Source organism: Ipomoea triloba, chromosome 3, assembly GCF_003576645.1.
Source record: "Ipomoea triloba cultivar NCNSP0323 chromosome 3, ASM357664v1".
Taxonomy (NCBI): domain Eukaryota; kingdom Viridiplantae; phylum Streptophyta; class Magnoliopsida; order Solanales; family Convolvulaceae; genus Ipomoea; species Ipomoea triloba.
The window spans coordinates 5332746-5354015 of NC_044918.1; the positions used below are offsets into that span (position 1 = coordinate 5332746).

General features: G+C 33.8%; 1 protein-coding gene across 1 annotated transcript; it reads right to left on the minus strand.

Moving 5' to 3' along the window:
* Positions 1-12283: 12283 nt before the first annotated feature.
* LOC116012085 (protein EXPRESSION OF TERPENOIDS 1-like) lies at positions 12284-14786 on the minus strand. The gene is made up of 2 exons (XM_031251552.1): positions 13319-14786; positions 12284-13036 (listed from the first exon to the last, which is right to left on the minus strand). The coding sequence occupies exons 1-2, from the start codon at positions 14040-14042 to the stop codon at positions 12618-12620; spliced, it is 1143 nt and encodes a 380-aa protein (XP_031107412.1). The 5' UTR covers positions 14043-14786; the 3' UTR covers positions 12284-12617.
* Positions 14787-21270: the final 6484 nt, after the last annotated feature.

Here is a 21270-nt window from a genome sequence, read left to right on the forward strand (position 1 = left end):
GCCATGTAAGCGGAAATAATATCAGGCACAGATAAATGGGAAAAATGACATTTTTTTTCATGATTTATGTCTTATAGTACTTTTCTTCTCTGAATTATTTATGCATCCACATTTGTCCCTCTAATCCCTCTACTTATGTTAAAAGTGACAGTTATTCCTTATGTTAAATTGACATTTTTATCCTTAAAAATAACTATTTTACTTATTTTTTCTAACAAATTATTGCTTATATGTGTGGATTATCACGGTTCTGTTTGAACCTAACTGAAAACTGTAGCAATCGAATCGAAATAGTAGGGACAGTTATAGTTACGATTCATAACCGAAAAAATAAAATAAAATAATTGTTGAAACCGAAACTGGAAACTTCCTAAAAGGTTCCCAATCGGATTTATCATTTTCCGGAATCGAACCGCAGTCATATATACTTATATGCGAAATTAGAATAAATGTGAAAATGATCAACACTATTGGTAAATGATAAATCAGTTCGGTTCCAATTTCCATTTTGAACCGCCAGTTCAAAATTTATTTATTTATTTTTGTAAATTCTATTTCTTATTTTTTAAAATAGTCTAAATTTAACAATTTTTTTTTTCGGGTTCTGAATCGTAACCAGAACCGTCCCTACTATTTCGACTCAATTGCTACAGTGTCCGGTTAGGGTTCGAACCGAACCGTGGTCATCCATACATATACGCAATAATTTATTGAAGAAGAAAATAAATGAAATAGTTATTTAAAGAGCAAAAATGTCAATTTAACATAACTGGGAGGAAAAATCGCCACTTTTAACATAACTGGGGGTAAATATGGATACATAAGTAACTCAGGGAAATAAAAATGTTATAAGCACATAACTCAACGAGGAAAAATGTTATTTTTCCCAGATAAACGTTTCTATTATTGTTTTGGACACAATTTCTTTTAATACCGTCTCATGAAGGACGTGCCAAATTTTTTGATATTAGCGTCAATTAATATGGTTTCCAAACTAGCAAAGGGTATATAACCCACCATAACATATATCCTCAAAAATAGGTTTTATATTATCATACATTAACATAGATTGTATATACCTTCAAATATTGATTTTGGACATGTATGTATAACATTTCAAAGTAGAATTTCTCAATCGTATAACTCATCAATTCATAATTCATTTTTATACATTATAATCACTATAATATAGGGTTTACTGTAATAGAAAAACATTTGAACAGAATACAAAATCCTGTCTCAAAACCTCAATCTGGACATAAGAAAAACATGCATAACATCAGGGACTCGTGAGAGCCATGTGACCAGAGCTTTTGGTGGACTCCCTAGCTCTGCCACTAAGCTCTGTGGCCTTACGAACTTGTGTGGCGGAACTAGGGAGTCCACCACATGAGTCTGTGGGCACCAGGCCTCTGTGTGGCGGAGCTGGAAAGCCCGTGACACTAATCTGCGTTATTCTCACGAATCTTGACTCTTGGATCCGTGGCCAGTCCCGTGAGCACAACAATAGACCTACATATGTCGTCTTCTTCAACAAACTTTAGGCTAAAACACAGCCCAAAATCATCATACACAACACAAAAATACATTTCCTTCTCTAAATACCTTATGCATAGGTATACAAAGATTTATAAAGCCAAATATAAACACATTACTGCTATCTTCCAAGCTTTTGGAATCCAAAACAAACTTTAACATTTTTAAGAACAAATATGAAAAATAACATGCAAATGATAGGCAAAAATGTATTTAACAGACATGACTCTTATCTCCAAATGCTACTTCCTCAAACAAGAATCCCCCCTTTAAGCCTAAGTTTGGTCTCCTGATACTCCGTCACCTTAACCCAAACCAAAGCCACAATACACAGACAACACCACATATCAACACACAAGCAACTTAATACAAATAAGCAGATGAATATTGATGAAGTAGTTTTTAGCGGTGAGGTGGAAAGTGTAAACAGAGAATGAATCCTCGAGTGTCGTTCTCTAAGGATGGCAAATTGGAGTCAAGTCAAGTGTGTGGCATTCAAGGAGGTTTGTCATCAAGAGTTGCAAGAATTAACTAAAGAAAAAGAAAGCATAGAATGGTGGTTTTGAACAAAAGGAAACCAAAGGTAAAGCAATCAATTAAAACAAGGAGGTGGATGCCTTCACTAGGTCTTATGCATGTGGTTTCCTAGGGAGGGTGAGGCGTAAGGCTACGCTTAGGCACTTGGGAGGGCCAAGTGAATTTTTCCGTAGCACCAATGGATGATTACAAGATCGTGCTTGAGATGGACTTTCTTCGACAAGCCACAGTCATCCCAATGTTATCGTCTAACACGGTGTGCATTTTGGAGAAAGGGGCTACATGCATAATCCCTGTCACTGAGGGCCCCGTGAAATGGGTGAAGGGAGCATCACATCTATCGGCTATGAAAGTTGTTGAATGAGTCAAGAAGGCTGATTCCTTGAGGTTACCAAAACGAGCACCATTTGTGCTGAAGTCTTCCAACCAAGACAAAGAGAAGGTGCTCACGTTAAAGGAGTTACTCAAGACTGAGGCAACATGGGACCGCGGACATGATTCTTGGAAATTCCAAGATGGTTGGAGGCATATAAGGCGACGAGGGCATCGCCGAATTAGGTGGGGGAGGATGTAACGCGTGGGGCACTTTCCTACAAATTTCCTACACTAGGAGTTGTACATAACTTCCCATAGTTGGTAGAATGATCTAGAATCATATACATAAGTCTAGGAGTAGTAGAGATATATAGAACATTCTAGAATATTATGGAATCCTCAAGTGTGTAAAGAAAGTTATGGAGGATTCTAGAGAATAAATCTTAGCCATAGGATTAAGTAGATCTCCACCGTCCATTGAGGAGGTGGAATAGGTATAAATACCCCTAGTAGGGGCTCATTTGTAAACAATCCAACAAACTATCCAAGTGAGGAATTTAAGAGTGTAATCCAAGAGCGGAAATATTGCAAGTTCCCTACAAAGCTAAGTATTTTCTTTAGCTTCTTGCCTAATTTATTTCCGTAGCCATCTCATCGTTTACTTAGCACCTCTTTTGAGGGTTGAGCGAGGTTGACTTAGCTATTTGAGGGGAAATATAGCTAAGACCGCACGAGACGTTGTTAGGGGAAAACAAGCAATTTAAACCAAAAAGAACGAACAAGGTAATGATAGGTCAAGATTGTTTTGTCTGACCTGATCTAGCCCTTCTGGAAGACGATCAAGCACGAGGGTATTGAAGCAACCCAAGAGGAATAACAATTTTCCTTTCTTGGAAGAAGAGGGAGCTTTAACAATTCTCGAGTGGAAGAAGAGAGAGCTTCCTTCGAGTTGAAACAGAGAAAGCCTATTTATTAATTTTTTTACAAGATAACCGTTGAAAGTTCCTACTTCCTAGTAGCTTCCTATTGTCTCAAACATCTAAATTTTAAAATTTTTAAAATTCAAAATAAAAATAAGCTTGAGTTAATCCATTATTGTGAATATTTGATACTAACTAAGGTAATTGTAGACTAGCATTTTCTAATAATAATAATATGATTTGTGTACAAAATTTGTGTTCATAGAACCAAAATTTCTCAACACAAGACATAAAAATTCATAATATAAGACACAACTATTAATTTGTTTAAGTACAGAATTCATATATACTCTGACACAGAATTTAATAACATAAAATACATACACATGCATCAAGATCCACAGTGTGCTGTAAAGTGTGAACCGTGGTCTATAGTATAAGGATTGGTTCAAACTCATCACAGGCAGCAATAAATCGGATCGGGTCATCCAATGAATCCGGTTTGTGGTGAAACCGGAAAACAACCCGTTTCCAGGTAATGAAATCATGATGGCAGAGTACTGAAATCGCATTATTCATCAGACGAATCTCTTTTCATCATAAGTACAACTGTACAATAATGTTGTTGTACCAAGATTGAACAGTATAGTCGTCATCCTGGAGACGTATGAAAATGAGCAATTGAAATGTACTGTTCATAACTGTACTGTTTTGGTTGCTAATCACGGATCATGTTTGGCAGAATGAGTAAAGAATTATTAAAACAAGAGCCCAAAGACTTTACGAAAGTTTGTCAATCCTTCAAAGTCTAATGAAGAGACGAAGACTCATGTGTTCTATTAATTAGTCTGCTATTGTGCTTAAAAGAAAAAAGTTTAATTGAAATAGAAGTTGTACAAGCATGGTTCGTTAGAAGATTAAAAACTATGAATTCGACATCACTTGTCATAATAGAAAAGTTTAAACGGGCTATTTGAACTCTAATTTTATATCGATATTTTCGCTATATTACTTTCGTACAGAAGCCACCATATAGAAAACCGAGTGAATTATACATCTATAACTTTCATAAACTTATCATGATCAAAATTAAGTATGACATTTCTATTCTAACATAGTAAATCTAGTAATGCTAATTATTATTAAAGTGAATACGTATAGTTCAAAGGTGTATTGAAGCATAAGTGATATTAGATGTTATTTCCTTAGTACACAAAATGCACTAGCTATAGGTACTCAAATCAGTTGTGCTATGTATTTTCATTGAATATACAAAAGTTGATGAGATGGTTGAGAAGACACTTTACGTATCTTTGTTAATGCGCTAGCGGCTAGCGCATCTCGACTTGAAAAGTCTGAATCAGGATCTCTGATATAATATTTGTTAATTGTAATGTCCTTAATTAACTAATATAGTTCTTCTTCCTAACTAAGGTAGGAATGGAGTAATTTTCAAAAAAAAAAAAAAAAAAAAAAANAAAAAAAGGTAGGAATGGAGTAGTCTAAAGTATGCCTATAAATACTCTAAAACTTGTATTAATTTAAAGTCTTTTTCCTTATTGAATGAAACTTTACAGTGTGTTTGGTTCATGGGTTTACACACTATTAATGGGATTTGGTTGACAACTTTTTAAAACACAATTATGAGATTTGTGTTGAGCATGTATAATATATAAGCATAAATGTGAAATCCAACTATCAGCTTAGACTTTTAATTGAGATGAAGCACATGCTTCAATTTAGTATCAGAGTCAACCCCACGCCGAGGGTCATGGGTTTACTTGGAGCCCATTAAAAAAAAATCTTACCTATGTAACTCGTGTGAACTCCATCGTTGATTACTTGGTACATAATCTTCTCTTTAGATTCTAAAAAGATATATATAGTCTTCCAAACAAAGGTATAGGGTTCTTGTAATAATTATCCAAAATTCCCATCACAAAGTTGGTCCAATTAAAGAAAAGGGTAGCATAGAAGAGAAGTATAACTAAATCCAGAAAATTAGATTGGAAAGATATGTTCAATGTTTTGTTACAACTTTCATTATTTCATGCGGCGGCTATGTTTGGGACTCTTGGATAGTTGGATAGATTGGTTCAGCCCTTTTCGTTACATGTGGCATAGCTTGTTAGATGAACCAATCCTGCTTTGATACCCTCAATGATGGGTTCTCCACAATACTTATCATCGATATATATAACCATTGTACTTAAACAAGAATTAACCAACCGGCCTGCCTGATCAGAGCCCCAGGCCAGTTTTTGCAGTTTCTGACAGATCAGAGCCCAAGAGTATTTAGTGAGTGTGGGGCCAATTTGCTGCACAATAATGTAATGGTATTCTTATTTAGTTTCAGTTGTAGATGGAATGAACGAGGAGAATAAGCAGTTGCAGTGGACATATTACTAGTCATCTAGTCTGAATTAAAAGAAATCTTCAAACACACATTTTCTTGATTCTTCATGTATAAGATAAAGCAAATAATGGTAACAAGAATTTATGATTTTGGGGATGTGGATGGGTAACTGGGAAAATGTATACAGGGAATTGAATTGGTATGTAATGCGTAATGTATAAAGGCCAAAACAGCCATTTTCTTCTTCCCACTTTAGCGTGCAAGTTTGTAAGAAAGAAGACAAATTACAATTACCAAAAAGAATGGTTTCTTGGGAGTTCACAAAAGGACACACTAACAGCAGCAAGGAGAGGTAGTGCTGGTGGTGACATGTTAGAGTAACAGCAGCCTCTGCAAAGAAGGGTAATCTCATAAATAAGAACAACTCCAGTCAAATTGATCAGATTATTAACTCCAGTCAGTTAGCATTCCTCAAGGACATTGCTGTTGCACTAGATGCAGCAACTCTAGTCAAATTGACTAGATTATTAACTCCGGTCAGATAGCATTCCTCAAGGACATTGCTGTTTCACGAGATGCAACAACTCTAGCCAAATTGATTAGATTATTAACTCCAGTCAGGTAGCATTCCTCAAGGACATTGTTGTTGCACGAGATACACGATAGGCCCCGTCCCTCACTCTGAGGAGCAAGGGAATAGGAGCATGATCGTTAGGTCGAGGTGACAGTTGTAGTCATACAAAACGTATGAAAAGGGATAGATTGGAGCTCAAGGCCATGTGCCCTCAAGGTGGACCGAAGTCGAGAGCTTAGACAATAACTATAAAATTATAAGTTTGACTTCCAATAAGAGTGATTTGTTATTAATAATCTTTTTGTTTGAGTCAAGTAGTCGACTGTTAACTATAAACAATTTAAGTTGATTTAGGTCATTTATGGGTTGCTGGTCAAAAGGATGAATGTGATATGATGATTCCAATGGATGGATGTAACGCTGAAGCGATCGCTAAAACACAAAACACTCTCTGTTGGTTTGTAATAATGGAATTTGTCTCTTCTTTCTGGTGTCACCGTAGGGTGATAGGGGTCACTGTTTCTCTTTGAAAAGCCTTCAGTTATGTTTTTTGTCTTCTTTTTGCGTTGGTTGGTGTGGGCGGTGGCCGGTGGAGGAGGAGGAGGAGGGGGTGGGGATAGCCATTCCCTCCCACCATTACATAAAATGAAACTTTACTCTTTAGCCAAATTAAAGGCAATCAAAAGATACAACTCTCTTTAGTCGTCTTTATATCACCAACCACATATATATCTTCTGATCTTGGATAAAAGTTGAGCGCTACGGTGGTCCACCACCAGGCCAGGCTTTTTCCGGTGGTGGTGGTGGTGATGTTCTGATCAATACCGACATTTTGCAACCTCAAATGCCCGACATCAGGGATCCAGAATCTGGGTTTCTTTCATCCATACCAATTAACCGCTCTTCTATTCCGACATGGCCACGTGGGGTTTTCCTTCTACCAACTAGCAAGCCGCCATTACCATCTCTGCTCGTTGTCGGACGGCCGGGGACCACGGCCACGACCACCGCCGCCGCCGCTGCACCACAATTATCCCGCTTCCTAGTGCACCAGATTCCTGTATCTTTGGGTGAGCCTCACCTTCTTTAAACCTTTTATCACCCACCATAAAAAATATCCAAAATTTTGTTCCTTCCTATATTCCAATGTACAAACCCTAAAAATTCCACTAATCTTCTTTCCGAGATAAATTGCCAGTCGTGCAAATAGTTAATTTTTGCCCCAATTTGTAAAGCCCAATCACTAATTTAAAGAGTTCAAGAACCCTAACTCTAGTCTGGAAGCCTAGCTCCAAAATATTATGGCGAAACAGTGAAAATCAAACCCTACCCTGACACTGAAGAGCGGACTTTAGATCGACCACTTAAACTAGTCCCACAAGACATCAAATGTTTTCTTGTGCAAGGAGGCATGCATGTCATACAAACCAAGAATATAATTTTTCATCTGTCAGCAACCGTACATGGCAATGCCGCAACATTGAAGACAATGAGGTCAACGTCAACCTCAGTTAAGTATTTCCATTATTAATTTATTCCATCCATAATTTTCAGTTATTTTAATCTTATAATTAAATCATTGATCGGTACGAAACATTAAAAACTGGCAACACTATAGACAAAACGTGACAAAAATAATAATTCATGGTAGATTAGTATAGTAAATAACAGCGTACAGGTAATAATATACAAAACCACTTGGTACTAATTGATTGGTAATAGATAAGGGCAGGTACTATTTTTTTAAAAAAAAAATTCCTAGTCTCTAGGAGGTCTATAAAAATGCATAATTAACTATTTTAATCAGTAGGTTGTTGTAGCCCTCGTTAAGGTGAACAGTATTCTAATGTATTTAATGAGTAATTATGTAATAAAAATATATTTAATTAAATGTAATTTCTATTTTGTTCGTCTATCAAATAACGTACATAGAGAGTGCAGATAGATTTTGCCTTCCCCTTGCAGTTTAAAATAGTAATTTGACAAATAAATAGAAACATTATTAGAGACGGGATATTTTTACATAGGGTATAAGTATTTTCACCAATAAGACTATTTTTGAATTAATTTTGAGAAAATCTAGCCTAAAATTAAAGAAATTAACATTTTAAATCCCCAACCAATAAATAAAGTATTTGAAAGACGGTAAATCACAATAACTCAGTGACATCCTTATCTTGTTCTGCTAAATCTTGCTCATACCCTAAACTATTTAATTTTATTAGACATACATACATAAATATATACACCATAAATTTTTTTTTTTGAGTTCAATACACCATAAATTTATTCTCAAAAGAAAAAAAAAATCAAAAATAGTTAAAATTTATACTTTTAAAGTTTAAATAGTTAAAATATCAATGCATTTTTTTTTCTTCTCAAATTGTGTTTGTTTTTTAGTTTTCTTTTGAGAATAAATTTATGGTGTATAAAAAGAAATTTATTCTCAAAAGAAAACTAAAAAACAAACACAATTTGAGAAGAAAAAAAAATGCATTGATATTTTAACTATTTAAACTTTAAAAGTATAAATTTTAACTATATAGAGTGCCGAATATACCCTAAACATAAACCCAAATAACTAAATTCTTCACCTAATTTGTAAATACTAAACCCTAAATAATAATATATAAAAAAAAACTCATAAACTAAACTAAAAGGCAAAATATTAAATCAAACAGGAAAATTAAACCATAAACCATCAAAGAATAATCCTCTAATTGCACTACAATGTAGTATGGGGCAAATTATTGTGCGGACCATAAATATAAAACACATTTTCAATATATCCTAAAAATGCATATATATACATTATTTATATATTGAAGATACATTTTCATCATAATTTTTTTCTTTGTTGGTACAAAACTATTAGAACTACCCAAATAAATCATTAATATTAGTAATTAATTTCCTCCTAAAAACAAATTCTCTTTATGAATGGAAAAAAAAAAACATTTTTACAATACACCACATTTTTCAAGAAATTTAAAATTTGTAATTGGGAAACAAACTTTTCTCCCATCCCACAAAAACATCATTCCCAAAAAACATTACCGCACTGAAATAAGATTGTCTTTGAAAAGAGAAAAAAAAGAGGGAGAAGTTTTGAAGCTCGAGGAAATGTTGCAAGTGGAGTGGAGGAGACAAACAGGTGGTGGCATGAGAATAACAGATTCGATCATCATTAACGTTTCTGAGGTAAAGTTAGATCGGAATAGTGCTTTGCATTGGAAATGTCAAATACACATCCACTTTTCTATTCATATTCAATTATACGCATTCCATATTATATACCAACAACTTGTGTATATTAATTAAAATTTTATGTTTTAACCTAATCAAGACTACTTGCAGCTTTTATTAGGTTTCTGTACTAAGTTTGATTAGTTAATGAAACCTAATCTCTGAAGACTTAACCTCCATTACATATATCTGAAACCTTAAAACAAATGGCCAAACACACCCAAAAAATTTAAAAAGAGACATATTTCTGTTACTCCAACAGTCCAACATGAAATGTTGCAAATAATATGAAAATGAAACACAAAACTTACATTACAAAACAGCATTATGCTTTAACATCACATCAACTCTTTTCAACTTCTCAAATCACTCAAATATCACCAATGCCACTTGACAGGAATCATATCATACAATTAAAAATATATATAAAAGCAACAAAACAGTTTTTATTTTAATATATTTTATTTACTTTAACTTAAACCTTTCATAAAAATGCATGCAAATCAAAAGAGAATTCAACAAAATGTAAAGTACACAGCCCCAAACAAGTAGTAGCCAGCGCAAGAAAGTATTACACAATAAGCAATTTACCTAATACATACCTTCGGGTAATGAGGCAAATTTCTCTCGTCACTCAAAAAGGGAAAAAAAATCATTTTTAGCACTGGAACGAAATTTACCGAGTAAATACCATCCAATAGTGGTGGTAGGTTTCAAATTATATAACAATTATCACATTAAATTAAATATAAAAATGTGATAACTTATAATCAACAAATAACCTATTGAAATTTATGACTATATATATATATACACACACACTCATGTTGACATGCTAGTTTTGAAATATTGAATTGTTTTTTGACCAAGTGCCTAAGTGGAGTATAAAACAGCATTTTTAAGGTTATTCCATACTTAAATTAAAGATTAAAGACACTCATGAATGCCACAAAATTAAAGTTAATGCTGTAACCGTGCCTATGGTTGTCACAGTATATATACTTCTATTGCTAGCATTATTCCCTGCCCATTTATAACCATGTAACTACAACCAACCATCCATCTCCATTATCATGTCATATAATAATAATAATAATAATACTTTTTATTTATAGTTTGAATAAAAGATGCCAACATAATAGCAATATAATGAATAAGGTTTGCCAGCTGCTACATTTCGAAAAGCCATATTTCAAAATTCAAAGCATTGCATGTTCATGAAGAAGATGAAACTATGAAGACTCTCACAAACTCCATGTTGTAAAACCACATTATTATACACTGAAACAAAACACAAACAACATAGATTATTATACATTGAAACCAAACACAAACAACATAGATTCAACGGAGTACATGTTTTAGCGCTAAGCTTCAGTCTTCTACCATACCTTTGTATTTTGTACCGAAATTTTCTTAACATGTCATTCCAGTTTGCAGTTTTTGAACAGAAACCAACACAAATGATAGAGCATGGGTACTAAATTAATCATGACATTCACATATGTGAGCAAACTCAAGTTATAATCTTGCTAATGACCCTCCATATATCACTCATTTCTTGCATTATCAGTGCCATATCCTTCTAGCTATTCCCGCTATAAATAGAGTCAGAAACACAATGTTACTTCCATCTTAAATGTACTATGTACCATCTCCTTCCCATGTATGGTCTCAGGCAAGCACATATTAGTCAACCACCTATTAACACTTCATCAAACTTGTGGTCTATATATTTAAGAAGTTGCATGCCTAGTTAACCAAATTGTAGAAAAAGAACCCAAAATCAAATATTTCACACCATCCCGCATTACCAACTGCTCTAGCTAACTGATGTAAATGCACATATATATAATTGAAACACAAAGTTAGAAAACAAAGGAAACTACATAAATGATCTTGCAATTAATTCAACAAGAGTGGAGTTATTTGCTCGAAAAAGGGGAAAAAAAAGTCCTAGTGTTTATCAAACCCCTATCTTGTAACAAGAAAAATAGAAAATGGATCTATGTTTAAAAAGAAACAATTAAACAATGCCCAACTTTCTTTAATGGTCTGATAAACTGGGCAAGAAACCGGAAGTTCCAATGTGGTTGTAGGAAAAAATGGTTAAGTTTTCTTGCTTTGGCAACATCTTCCATGCATATATGTTGCATGTTTGATGTTTGTCCCAGCATTATGCAGAGAAATCTCAAAACAAAAAACAAAAAAAAAACAAAAAACAAAACAAAACAAAAACAAAAGAAGTACCAGAGAGTAACATGTAGATGGTCAGATATCTTGCAACTGGGGAAAGAATATTTCAGAATTTGTTTTTCAAACAGTTACTATAATTGTACATTCTACCCACTGGAAAAACTGATATCATCCTGGTTTATCAGAAGGATCTAAGACACCAGATTCTAACATCTTACTGCACATTAATATTGCTTAATTCACCTGACACTGCATTAAATCAAGCTTAAACCAACAAAGAGCACCATATATGTTCAAGATATTAAATCTTTAAAAAAAATTATTTCAAATGTCCATTTTCATGCAAGAATGGACAGACATATGACACATCCAAACAAGTCAGAAACGCTTGCACCCATAAATTTAACTGGGAGAAAAGGTCAACATATACCCCGAGTAGTGACTGTCGGTTTTCTTCGTCACCCCCCAAAAAAAGGTAAAACATACACTATTTCATTAGACATGTCATTGTTTGATTAATTACTTGTGTTCAATAGAAATTAAATATGATTTTTTGGTAAATAAAAAAATTAAAAATTGAATGAGTACACATAAAATGAGATATGGAAGGAAGAAAATGTTGCTTTTATTGATAATGGTGGTCAGAAACACATATAGCACAAGCAAAAAAAGAGGGCCAAAATTTTGGGTAAGAAGACATGTTTTATAATATATATTTCAGAGAAATGTGAAGAAAAACCAGACACCATGCCCTCATTTCTTTTGCTTGTCGATGATCCTACAATACTAAATTATATATGTTTTGTGGGTAGAGCTTTTCTGAGGTTGTCTGCCTCAAACTGAATAGCAATAATAATAATAATAATACTGCTAATATAACAACAACAATAGTGTAAACTGTAAAGGAGTCAAAGTCAAATGTAGTCTGTGGAGAAGCTCAAGATCTTGGGGGTGGGAAGAATTGCGTACCAGCCATGAAAGTGCTGAGCGGGGCGGGGTAAAGGGAAGGGTCGAAGAACGCCGCCTGGCCGCCCCCTTCGGCGGCGGCGGTGGTGCCACCGCTGGCGCTGGTAGTGGCGGCGGACGTGGCCGTGGCGGCTGCACCCGATGACAGGAGGTTGTGTTGCGTGTGGAGACCCGCGCTGCCGCTTCCGCCGCCGGACGAGCTCTCCCCCGCCGTCATGTACTGGCTCTCCGGCCCTTCGTCGTATAGAATTCCTTTGAACACGTGGCCCCCGATGTTGACGGCGGTCTGGTACGCGTACTGGTCTTCCGAGTCGTCCACGGACCTCATCCGCACGCATTGGAACGCCGCATTTAGGCTCACTTTCGCCGGAAAGTTCCCCATTTCTAACCCTATTCACAAAAAAGTAACATAAACTAAAGAAGAAGAGATAACGTTACAATAATTACGCAGCCATATATGTGCATCAAAGATGTCAGAACTCAAAAGCAGTGAAGAAGAAGAAGAAGAAGAGAAGGAAATGCACACTTCAATTTAGGTAAACTGATAGGGGCGGGTCTTCCTTTTTTGTTTCAGAATTTTTAATGAAATTGAAAACAACAATTGTGGTAATCATGGGAAGAAGTGTTAGTTTGTTTTTGTATGTGAACTAAGACGGAGATGAGAGAGAATACCGGAAATGGTGGAAGGGAGACGATGAGAGGTGCAAAGAAGAGAGGAAGAAGTGGGGGGATTATTATCGTCGTTGTCTCTCTGCCTTTTGGGGGTTTCTCTGCTGTGAATCTGTTGTTGTTGTTGCTGGGCGTCTTGTAAGGAGGAGAGGCGTTCACGGCGTTTAGACGCCGGAACCCAGGTGCTCTTCACGTGGGTTTGGCACTGAAACCCCCGGCTTCGACAGCAAGTTCTACACCTCATGTGGGAGCAGTCTTTCTTGGCTTGGTTGCCGCAGTCTTGGCAGCTAATGCTAATCCCGCCGCCTGCACCACCGCTACCCGCGCCGCTGCGCATCATTACAAACGCCGCCGATCTCGACGGCTCGTCCGCGGCGGCGGGGGAGGAGGAGGACATGTTGTTATTGGCGCCCGGGGGGTTTCTGGAGGGACCCACGCCTAAACCGACGGTAGAAGACGACGGGTAAAGATCCTGGAGGGAATTGAGGTGCTGGTGGTGACGTATTGAAGGCTGGTGTTCTTGCCATAGCTCGAACCCCTTATATGCCGCCGGTATTTCCTGATCATTTCTGTAAAGAAACCAAGTTTCCGGGCTGATTTCGGTGGCGGCGTTGCTGCTGCTGCTATTCTGGTGGTGGTGGGGGTGGGAATTTCCTCCTCCTCCTCCTGCTCCTCCGCCTCTTCCACCGCTTCCTCCTCCTCCACCTAGTGAAAAGAAGCCAGCCATTTAGTTGCCGCTTTTAACCCTTTTCCACAATCCAATTGGGACTGACAATCCATAGCAGTGATTATGACCCGAGAATGATAAGGCAGGCCAGCCCGATAACCCCTCCGCTAATAATCTTGATTTCCTCGTTCTTGTAGGGTTGGAACAAGCGTCACAAAACAAAACATCCTCACTCTCTCTCTCTCTCTCTCCTTTCAAATAAAAATCCTACCTCCAATATTTTTTTTTTTGTTGTTAAAAATCCAAGTCAGTACTGTTTATGTTGTTTGTACTATATGGGCTGGTCACAATTATGGAAGAGATGAAATTTGCAGCTTTTATTTAAAAAAAAAAAAAAAAATTGAAATAAAATTCTTGGACAGACAAAGCGATCAGGAAAGACTTTTTGGAGAGAGAGAAAAGAGTGATTAATCAGAAAGGAAAGCAGAAGTGAGAGAAGAAGAGAAGAGGGTATGGCTATATTTTCTTTCTTTCTTGTGATCTACAGAATAGAGAGGAGAGAGCATTAAAGAGGTAGTAGAAGTAGTAGTATAGAATTACAGCTCTGCAACTGCAACGCCGCCATGGCCAAAAAGCAGCAGACTTGCAGACACTCTCTCCCTCTCTCTCTCTCTTCTCTCTCTCTAGTTTGTTTTGTTTCTCTGCGCTCACTGCTCTCTCTGCAACACACACCCAATTTAAGTCTTTACAACTCACAGGCTTCCGGCTCGACCTTCCATTCTTCTCTCTCTTTCGCTCTGTGATTGTTTCTGAGTGAACGCTTTTTACCTTACAATCCTCTGGATTTTACCGTATATTTATCATCGTTTTAAATTAAAGTTACGGGCATTAACTTGATGCTTAATTACTTGATTGTTTATTTTTAGAATGTGGTGGGCTCTTTTTTTGTTTTTTTTTTAAATTATATTTAATTGTACAAAACTACAAATACATGTATGGTTGATGGTTTTATTTGATGGGTTGGATACTAGCGATTTGGTGTTTTATTTCGGTTTAAGTGGTTACTCTGGATTTCTTTTGGTACGCGATTTCAGGATACGTTATTGGTCTATTTTTGTAAGGATTTGGTGTTTTATTTCGGTTTAAGTGGTTGCTCCGGAGTTCTTTTTGGTACGCGATTTCAGGACACGTTATTGGTCTATTTTTAGAAGTTACGGTCAGAATAATTTAGTCTGAAGTTTAATATATACATTTTTACTTTCATGTAATTAATTTGTGACTAAAATGCACGAATCAACCATGTAAATTTTTTTCATTAATTATACTCTAGTTTGCTTTTAAAATTTTATGCTAAATTGACATTAATATATAATAAAGTATGTTCCAACACAATAAAAGTGTATAATACTATATGTATAAAAAATGTCATGTTTCTTAAATAAAGAGTGGCACTTATAAACTTTTACAAGTTGAATAATTGGTAGAATATACATAACTTTGTATTTTTAAAATATGGCAATTGGTGTGTGCGATATTGTACTCCGTAATTAAAAATAGTATAAATTCTCTCTATCATTTTTTCGAATTGTGTGACTATAGTGCTCAATTATATTCACATTTTACTTTTTAATAGGAAATTATACAAATAGTTAACTCAATAATGAATAAAATATTATTGACGTAAAATATTAATATTAAGACATTTAATGAACATGTTTTGTTTATTTCAATTCTTTATTTTTATTTATCCATTTTTTTATTTGTACATTTCCTTTATTTTCTATTTTATAATTTATAAATTATTTACAAACATTCATTTTATTTGTTATTCCATTTCTACAAAAAAAAATATTTATTCAATTAACAAAAGCATGTAATAATCCTAAAAAGTTATATACATTGCCTCAAAAAATGTCGAATTGGTGGAATGTGATTATTGTAACAAAAGGTAACGAGTTTGATTTTTCTAATACACTCTCAGTTTGATTCTTTACATATAATTTTTAACACGATTTATCTTTTATTTGTGGTTAGCGACTACGAGTAAACTTGAAATTGTCACACATAAACAATGAACATGCCTATCATTGATTTCCATTGACTCATAAATTAAATTATTAAGATATTAATTTCTGCCAAGGACTTTGTGGTCTAGTGGTATCAAACTCTTCCCTTTATACGGGAGGTGGTGGGTTCAAGCCTCAATAGAGGCAATACTAATTCTTGTGCTTCAATAGGTTAACGAAGAAATGATCACTTTGGAGTATGGATCTACATGTACACTATCTATACTATATATAGTATACATCATCTCCAATACTAAGAAAGCTTTTTAGCATAAATTTAAGAATCACAGCAAATAAATAAATAAATAATAATAATAACAAAACAAAACAAAATAACAAAGACAAAATATTAACAAATTTAATAATGAATTAATCAATTACAACTTAAATGGCTATATTTTACTGTTTTACTTACGAAAATTTATTGATAAATTATATATTTAAAGAACTACAATAATTTACTTACGAATTAATCATTTATAAATTGGCAAAAACTTGTGTGAGACCGTCTCACCATGAGACAGGTCGGGTCGGGTCGGGTCATGACGCAAATGTAACACTTATATGCACAAATGCTATACTTATATGCTCAAATGTAATACTAAACCGGAATAATTTTTTTTTACTTATTAGGGTAAATGTAATACTTTTAAGGGAAAATACAATACTTTTACATTTCGATTTAAAAGTATTACATTTTTCCTCAAAAGTATTATATTTACCCTTATAAGTGAGAGACACTTGTAAACATTACTTATTATGAAAAATGTATTACTTTTTCTCTTATAAGTAACAAAAATTGTATTTTTGATTAGTATTATATTTGAGCATATAAGTGTGAGATTGACACATATAAGTATGACATTTGCATGGTGTTTTGACACGACCCGACATGTCTCACGAATAAGGATCCGTGAGACGGTCTCACACAAGTGTGACCCTTATAAATTTAATTTTTCATATAGTGAACATTGCTTAATTATATTTGTTCCGAACATAATAGCATCTAACTTCCTTGCAAAAATGTTATTTGAGGCAAGAATGAATGGCATGCATGAGATAGGTGCCCCTCTTGTCAGATTAGAACAGATTGTTTGTGGATAAAGTATAATTTTTAAATATTTTAATGAGAACCATTGTGACTTGTGAGATAAAACTAGCTGATTGCATTGATTTTAGGCAAAAAATGTGAGACCGTCTCATCGTGAGACGGGTCACGTCTATAGAAATAGAATAATGAATATATTTCACCAACAAGTTTGGAAGGCTTAAATAGCCATGCATACAACTGAAACTCCATAGTCTACGAAACAGTTAATAGCTAGACTTATTCTAATCCTACAAACTAGGATGAAGCAGTCAACACAACATAATAAGTTATTCCTTCTTAACGTCAAGGTGAAAATGAGATACTTATACGCACAAATGTCATACTTATATGCTCAAATGTAATATTATTCAGGAATAAAATTTTTGTTACTTGTAATGGTAAATGTAATACTTTTAATGGGAAATATAATACTTTTACATTTCGATTTAAAAGTATTGCATTTTTCCTCAAAAAGTATTATATTTTTCCGTATAAATAAGGGGAACATTACTTATTATTGACTAGTATTATATTTGAGCATATAAGTATGACATTTGCGCATATAAGCATAGCATTTGCATGTTGATTCAACTTGACCCGACTCGTCTCACAAATAAAGAATCGTGAGACGGTCTCACACAAGTGTGACCCTTGATTTTAAGTGCTCATATATTGATGTTAACAGTAAATATACACAATTGAATATTAACAATAATAATACTAAATATATATTACTTGATATAGAGCAAGAATTTAAAGCAGCATCTTAAATAAAATTTTAAAGGAAAAAGTGTCAAATAGGCCACTGAACTTGTAGCTTTTGTGCAATTGGGCCATTGAACTTAAAAAGTGTGCAATTCAACCATCAAACAAGCAAAATTTGTGCAATTGGACCATTTTTACAAAAATTTTTAATTCAATTTGAGTTAAAAACATTTCAATATTGACTCCCAACTAGTATGATAGAAGAAAATGTCACTCTTAATACATATATGTTAGTAACATAATTGGATTTTACCAGAAAATTTTTGTAAAAATGGTCCAATTAGATAAATTTTGCTTGTTTGATGGTTGAATTGCACACTTTTTAAGTTCAATGGCCCAATTGCACAAAAGCGATAAGTTCAGTGGTCTATTTGACACTCTTTCCAATTTTAAATAATGAATGAATTATATGCATTAAAATTTGGAAATTGGGAGTAAAGAAAAGGGAGATCCATGGTGATGGAGAGAATCTGTGTAGGATGGTGTGAATTTAGGTTTGCCACGTCTACAGTTTTCTGCTTTTGCTTTCTTGTCCTTGCTTCAGAAAACCTGCTGCTTTATGTCCAATTGTCCATATCCCATTTAATTAACAATAATTATTTATTTCCTTTTAATTATTCTACTTAATTAATTAATAACATGCACCAATTATCCAGCAACCCAATCCAATTTAGACTTTTCAATCTGCACTCACATCACATGCCATTAAATCTTCTCCTTTTTTTTTTCTTTTTAAATTTCTATTTGTTTTTGTTTACTCATTGCTTCACCACCAAATATTCCTCTAACAAAGTAATGATGCATTTTTTTTATCCTGAGATATTGTGAGTCTCTCCCAATTTAATTATAGGTTTTGAGTTTAAGTTATAAGAATGCAGTTATCTTAAAAATTCATGATGGAGTGATTTGTCACACTTTAAGGTCTTACTCAACAGCCAAAGACCTTGTGGTCTAATGGCACCCGCTGTCCCGGTTTACACTCCCACATGGATGATGGGAGTGAGTTCGAGCTTCTAGATACTACATTGTAACATAGTCAATAGTACTCAAAAAAAATAGAATTAGTCTTGTTGTGTCAGGATCTTAGTGTAACCTGGTTGGCATGTTGCCATACCCATAATAATAAAGTAATGTTGATTTTATTTTGTTGCATGACCACATATTTTATTTTTGACACATTAACTAGAATTACACAACAAAATTAATTTTGTTCATGTTGGGTATGATGTCAAGGGTAACAAAACACATACTCATTCATGAGTTTTAAAGTACTACCTACGTCCCAAAATGATTGTCTGGTTCGTTTAACGAGGCTTGACTGAAGTAATTTTAATCCAATTTTTCATATTATTAAGTTTAATATTAATATATAAAATTTATATATTTAGAAACTACATTAAAAGTACTATTAAACACAAAAAATTAAATTTAAAAATAATAAAAAATTACTAAAGAAAATAAGCAAAGAAGGAAGAGTTAGTTTGACCAATGAATAGTAAATAGGACAGGTAAAATGGGACAGAGGGAGTAATTATATTTTCATGACTTGAACTAAGAGATCTAATTAAGTTGAAAGAGATCCGCACAAAATATTCTACTAACAAGGTAAGGTTGCATTCTTTAACATAACATTAAACTTTTAGGGTAAAAAAGCATAATTTTGAAGATAGAATCTTTAAGGTTTGTTAAACTAAGATAAGCAAATTACATGGCAAAACGTAACGATTGCAAATTGCAATGAGCCCCGGCCCATAATTGGTATGAATTTTCATGGAATAAATTTGTTATACCTAGTACAAATACGGAATAGTTGCACACAAAATACATGTTTAAAACACTTTGCAACTTTATACACATTGACAACAGAAAGTACATTATTAAGCACACATTCATATACCAACTATAACCTTTTTCTTTAATCAAAAGAAGTACACCAATAAACCATACATACTACAAGATGTAAACATAATAGGATGTAACTTTTCTATAAGCATTATGGTCTCGTCATTGTTGTTTAAAGATGTATAAAACTCAAAATTGAATTTAAGTTATTGCTAGAGATGCATAATTTCTATTTCTTTTTAGTTAAAAATTTATATGGATAAGAATTTTGACGAATAAAGATGGAAATGAGATCATTGTTAAATTTTCTGTATTGAGAAAATTAGTACTCCGTCCCACCTCATATATACATTTATTATTTTTGAATGTTATGAAAATGTAGTATATTGAATCTGGCAATGAAAAATATTCCATACTCATATAATCTCGCATGAAGGTGGGGATGTGACAGATTTTTCATTGGGGATGAGACGGATTTTTCATTTATTGGCGATTATGAATAGTAAGTATGGCAGATAAAATGAGACAGACGGAGTACATTTTCAGAGTTAATTTTTCATTCACTTATAATTCATTTTGAGTATATAATACATAAAATTAAGCATCTAATTTATCAAGTAAGGTAAATAGCTAATTTTTCCATCAGAATTTGAGTGGAAGATAAAGAGAGTATGCCACATTCCTTTTCAAGTAAGGTTCAATAATAACTAGTATAGTCGCTGAACTAATAAAAATTTAAATGGGAAATTAAATACTCCACAGTCCAAATTAAATTAAAATAAAATGTGTAAGTCAAATAGGGAATCAATAATGTGGGTTAAATAGTAGCACTGCACATATTAGTATTCTTCTTTTTCCCTATATTCTAGGCCGGGTAACACTTTCAACATTTCATTATTGTAGCCTTCATTATTAGTGTCTTGAGGGGACCATTTATTTATGTATTATATCAATCGTATAATTATTTAACAAACACTCTATTATCAAAGTCTAACCAAAATCTTTAATTTGTTGCATGTGTCTTCCGGTGATGTACAAATTACACTCATTCGCGTAACTACGAGGATGATGCATGCCACATTATTATTATTATTATTATTATTATTATTATTATTATTATTATTATATTGTTGTTGTTGTTGTTGTTATTAGCCGTGATGTGTAATTGCGTACAAAATTTAATTAAATAAAATTACAGAATCATATAATGCAAAAATTAAAAATAAATGACATTACCCCGGTTGAATGGAGCACGACACTTGTTTGAGGTAATCGCATATGATTTTTTTTTTTTATTAATTTGAATGCTATTATATGAGAATGGAGTTAATCCTTAGCTAGTGGTTATCTGCTCTCGTNAAAAAAAAAAAAAAAAAAAAAAAAAACAAAAAACAAAAAACAAAACAAAATAAACAAAAAACAAAACAAAACAAAACAAGAACAAAAACAAAAAACAAAAAATAATACCGCGCAAATTATTCATTATCAAAAAAATTAAAAATAGATATAATTTCATTAGTTATAT

Excerpts from the sequence above, each read along its gene's own strand:
- LOC116012085 (XM_031251552.1), bottom strand. The coding sequence starts at position 14,042 with ATGGCTGGCTTCTTTTCACTAGGTGGAGGAGGAGGAAGCGGTGGAAGA. Across the intron at positions 13,037-13,318 it reads TCTCCCTTCCACCATTTCCG|GGTTAGAAATGGGGAACTTT; the intron begins GTATTCTCTCTC and ends TTTTGTGAATAG.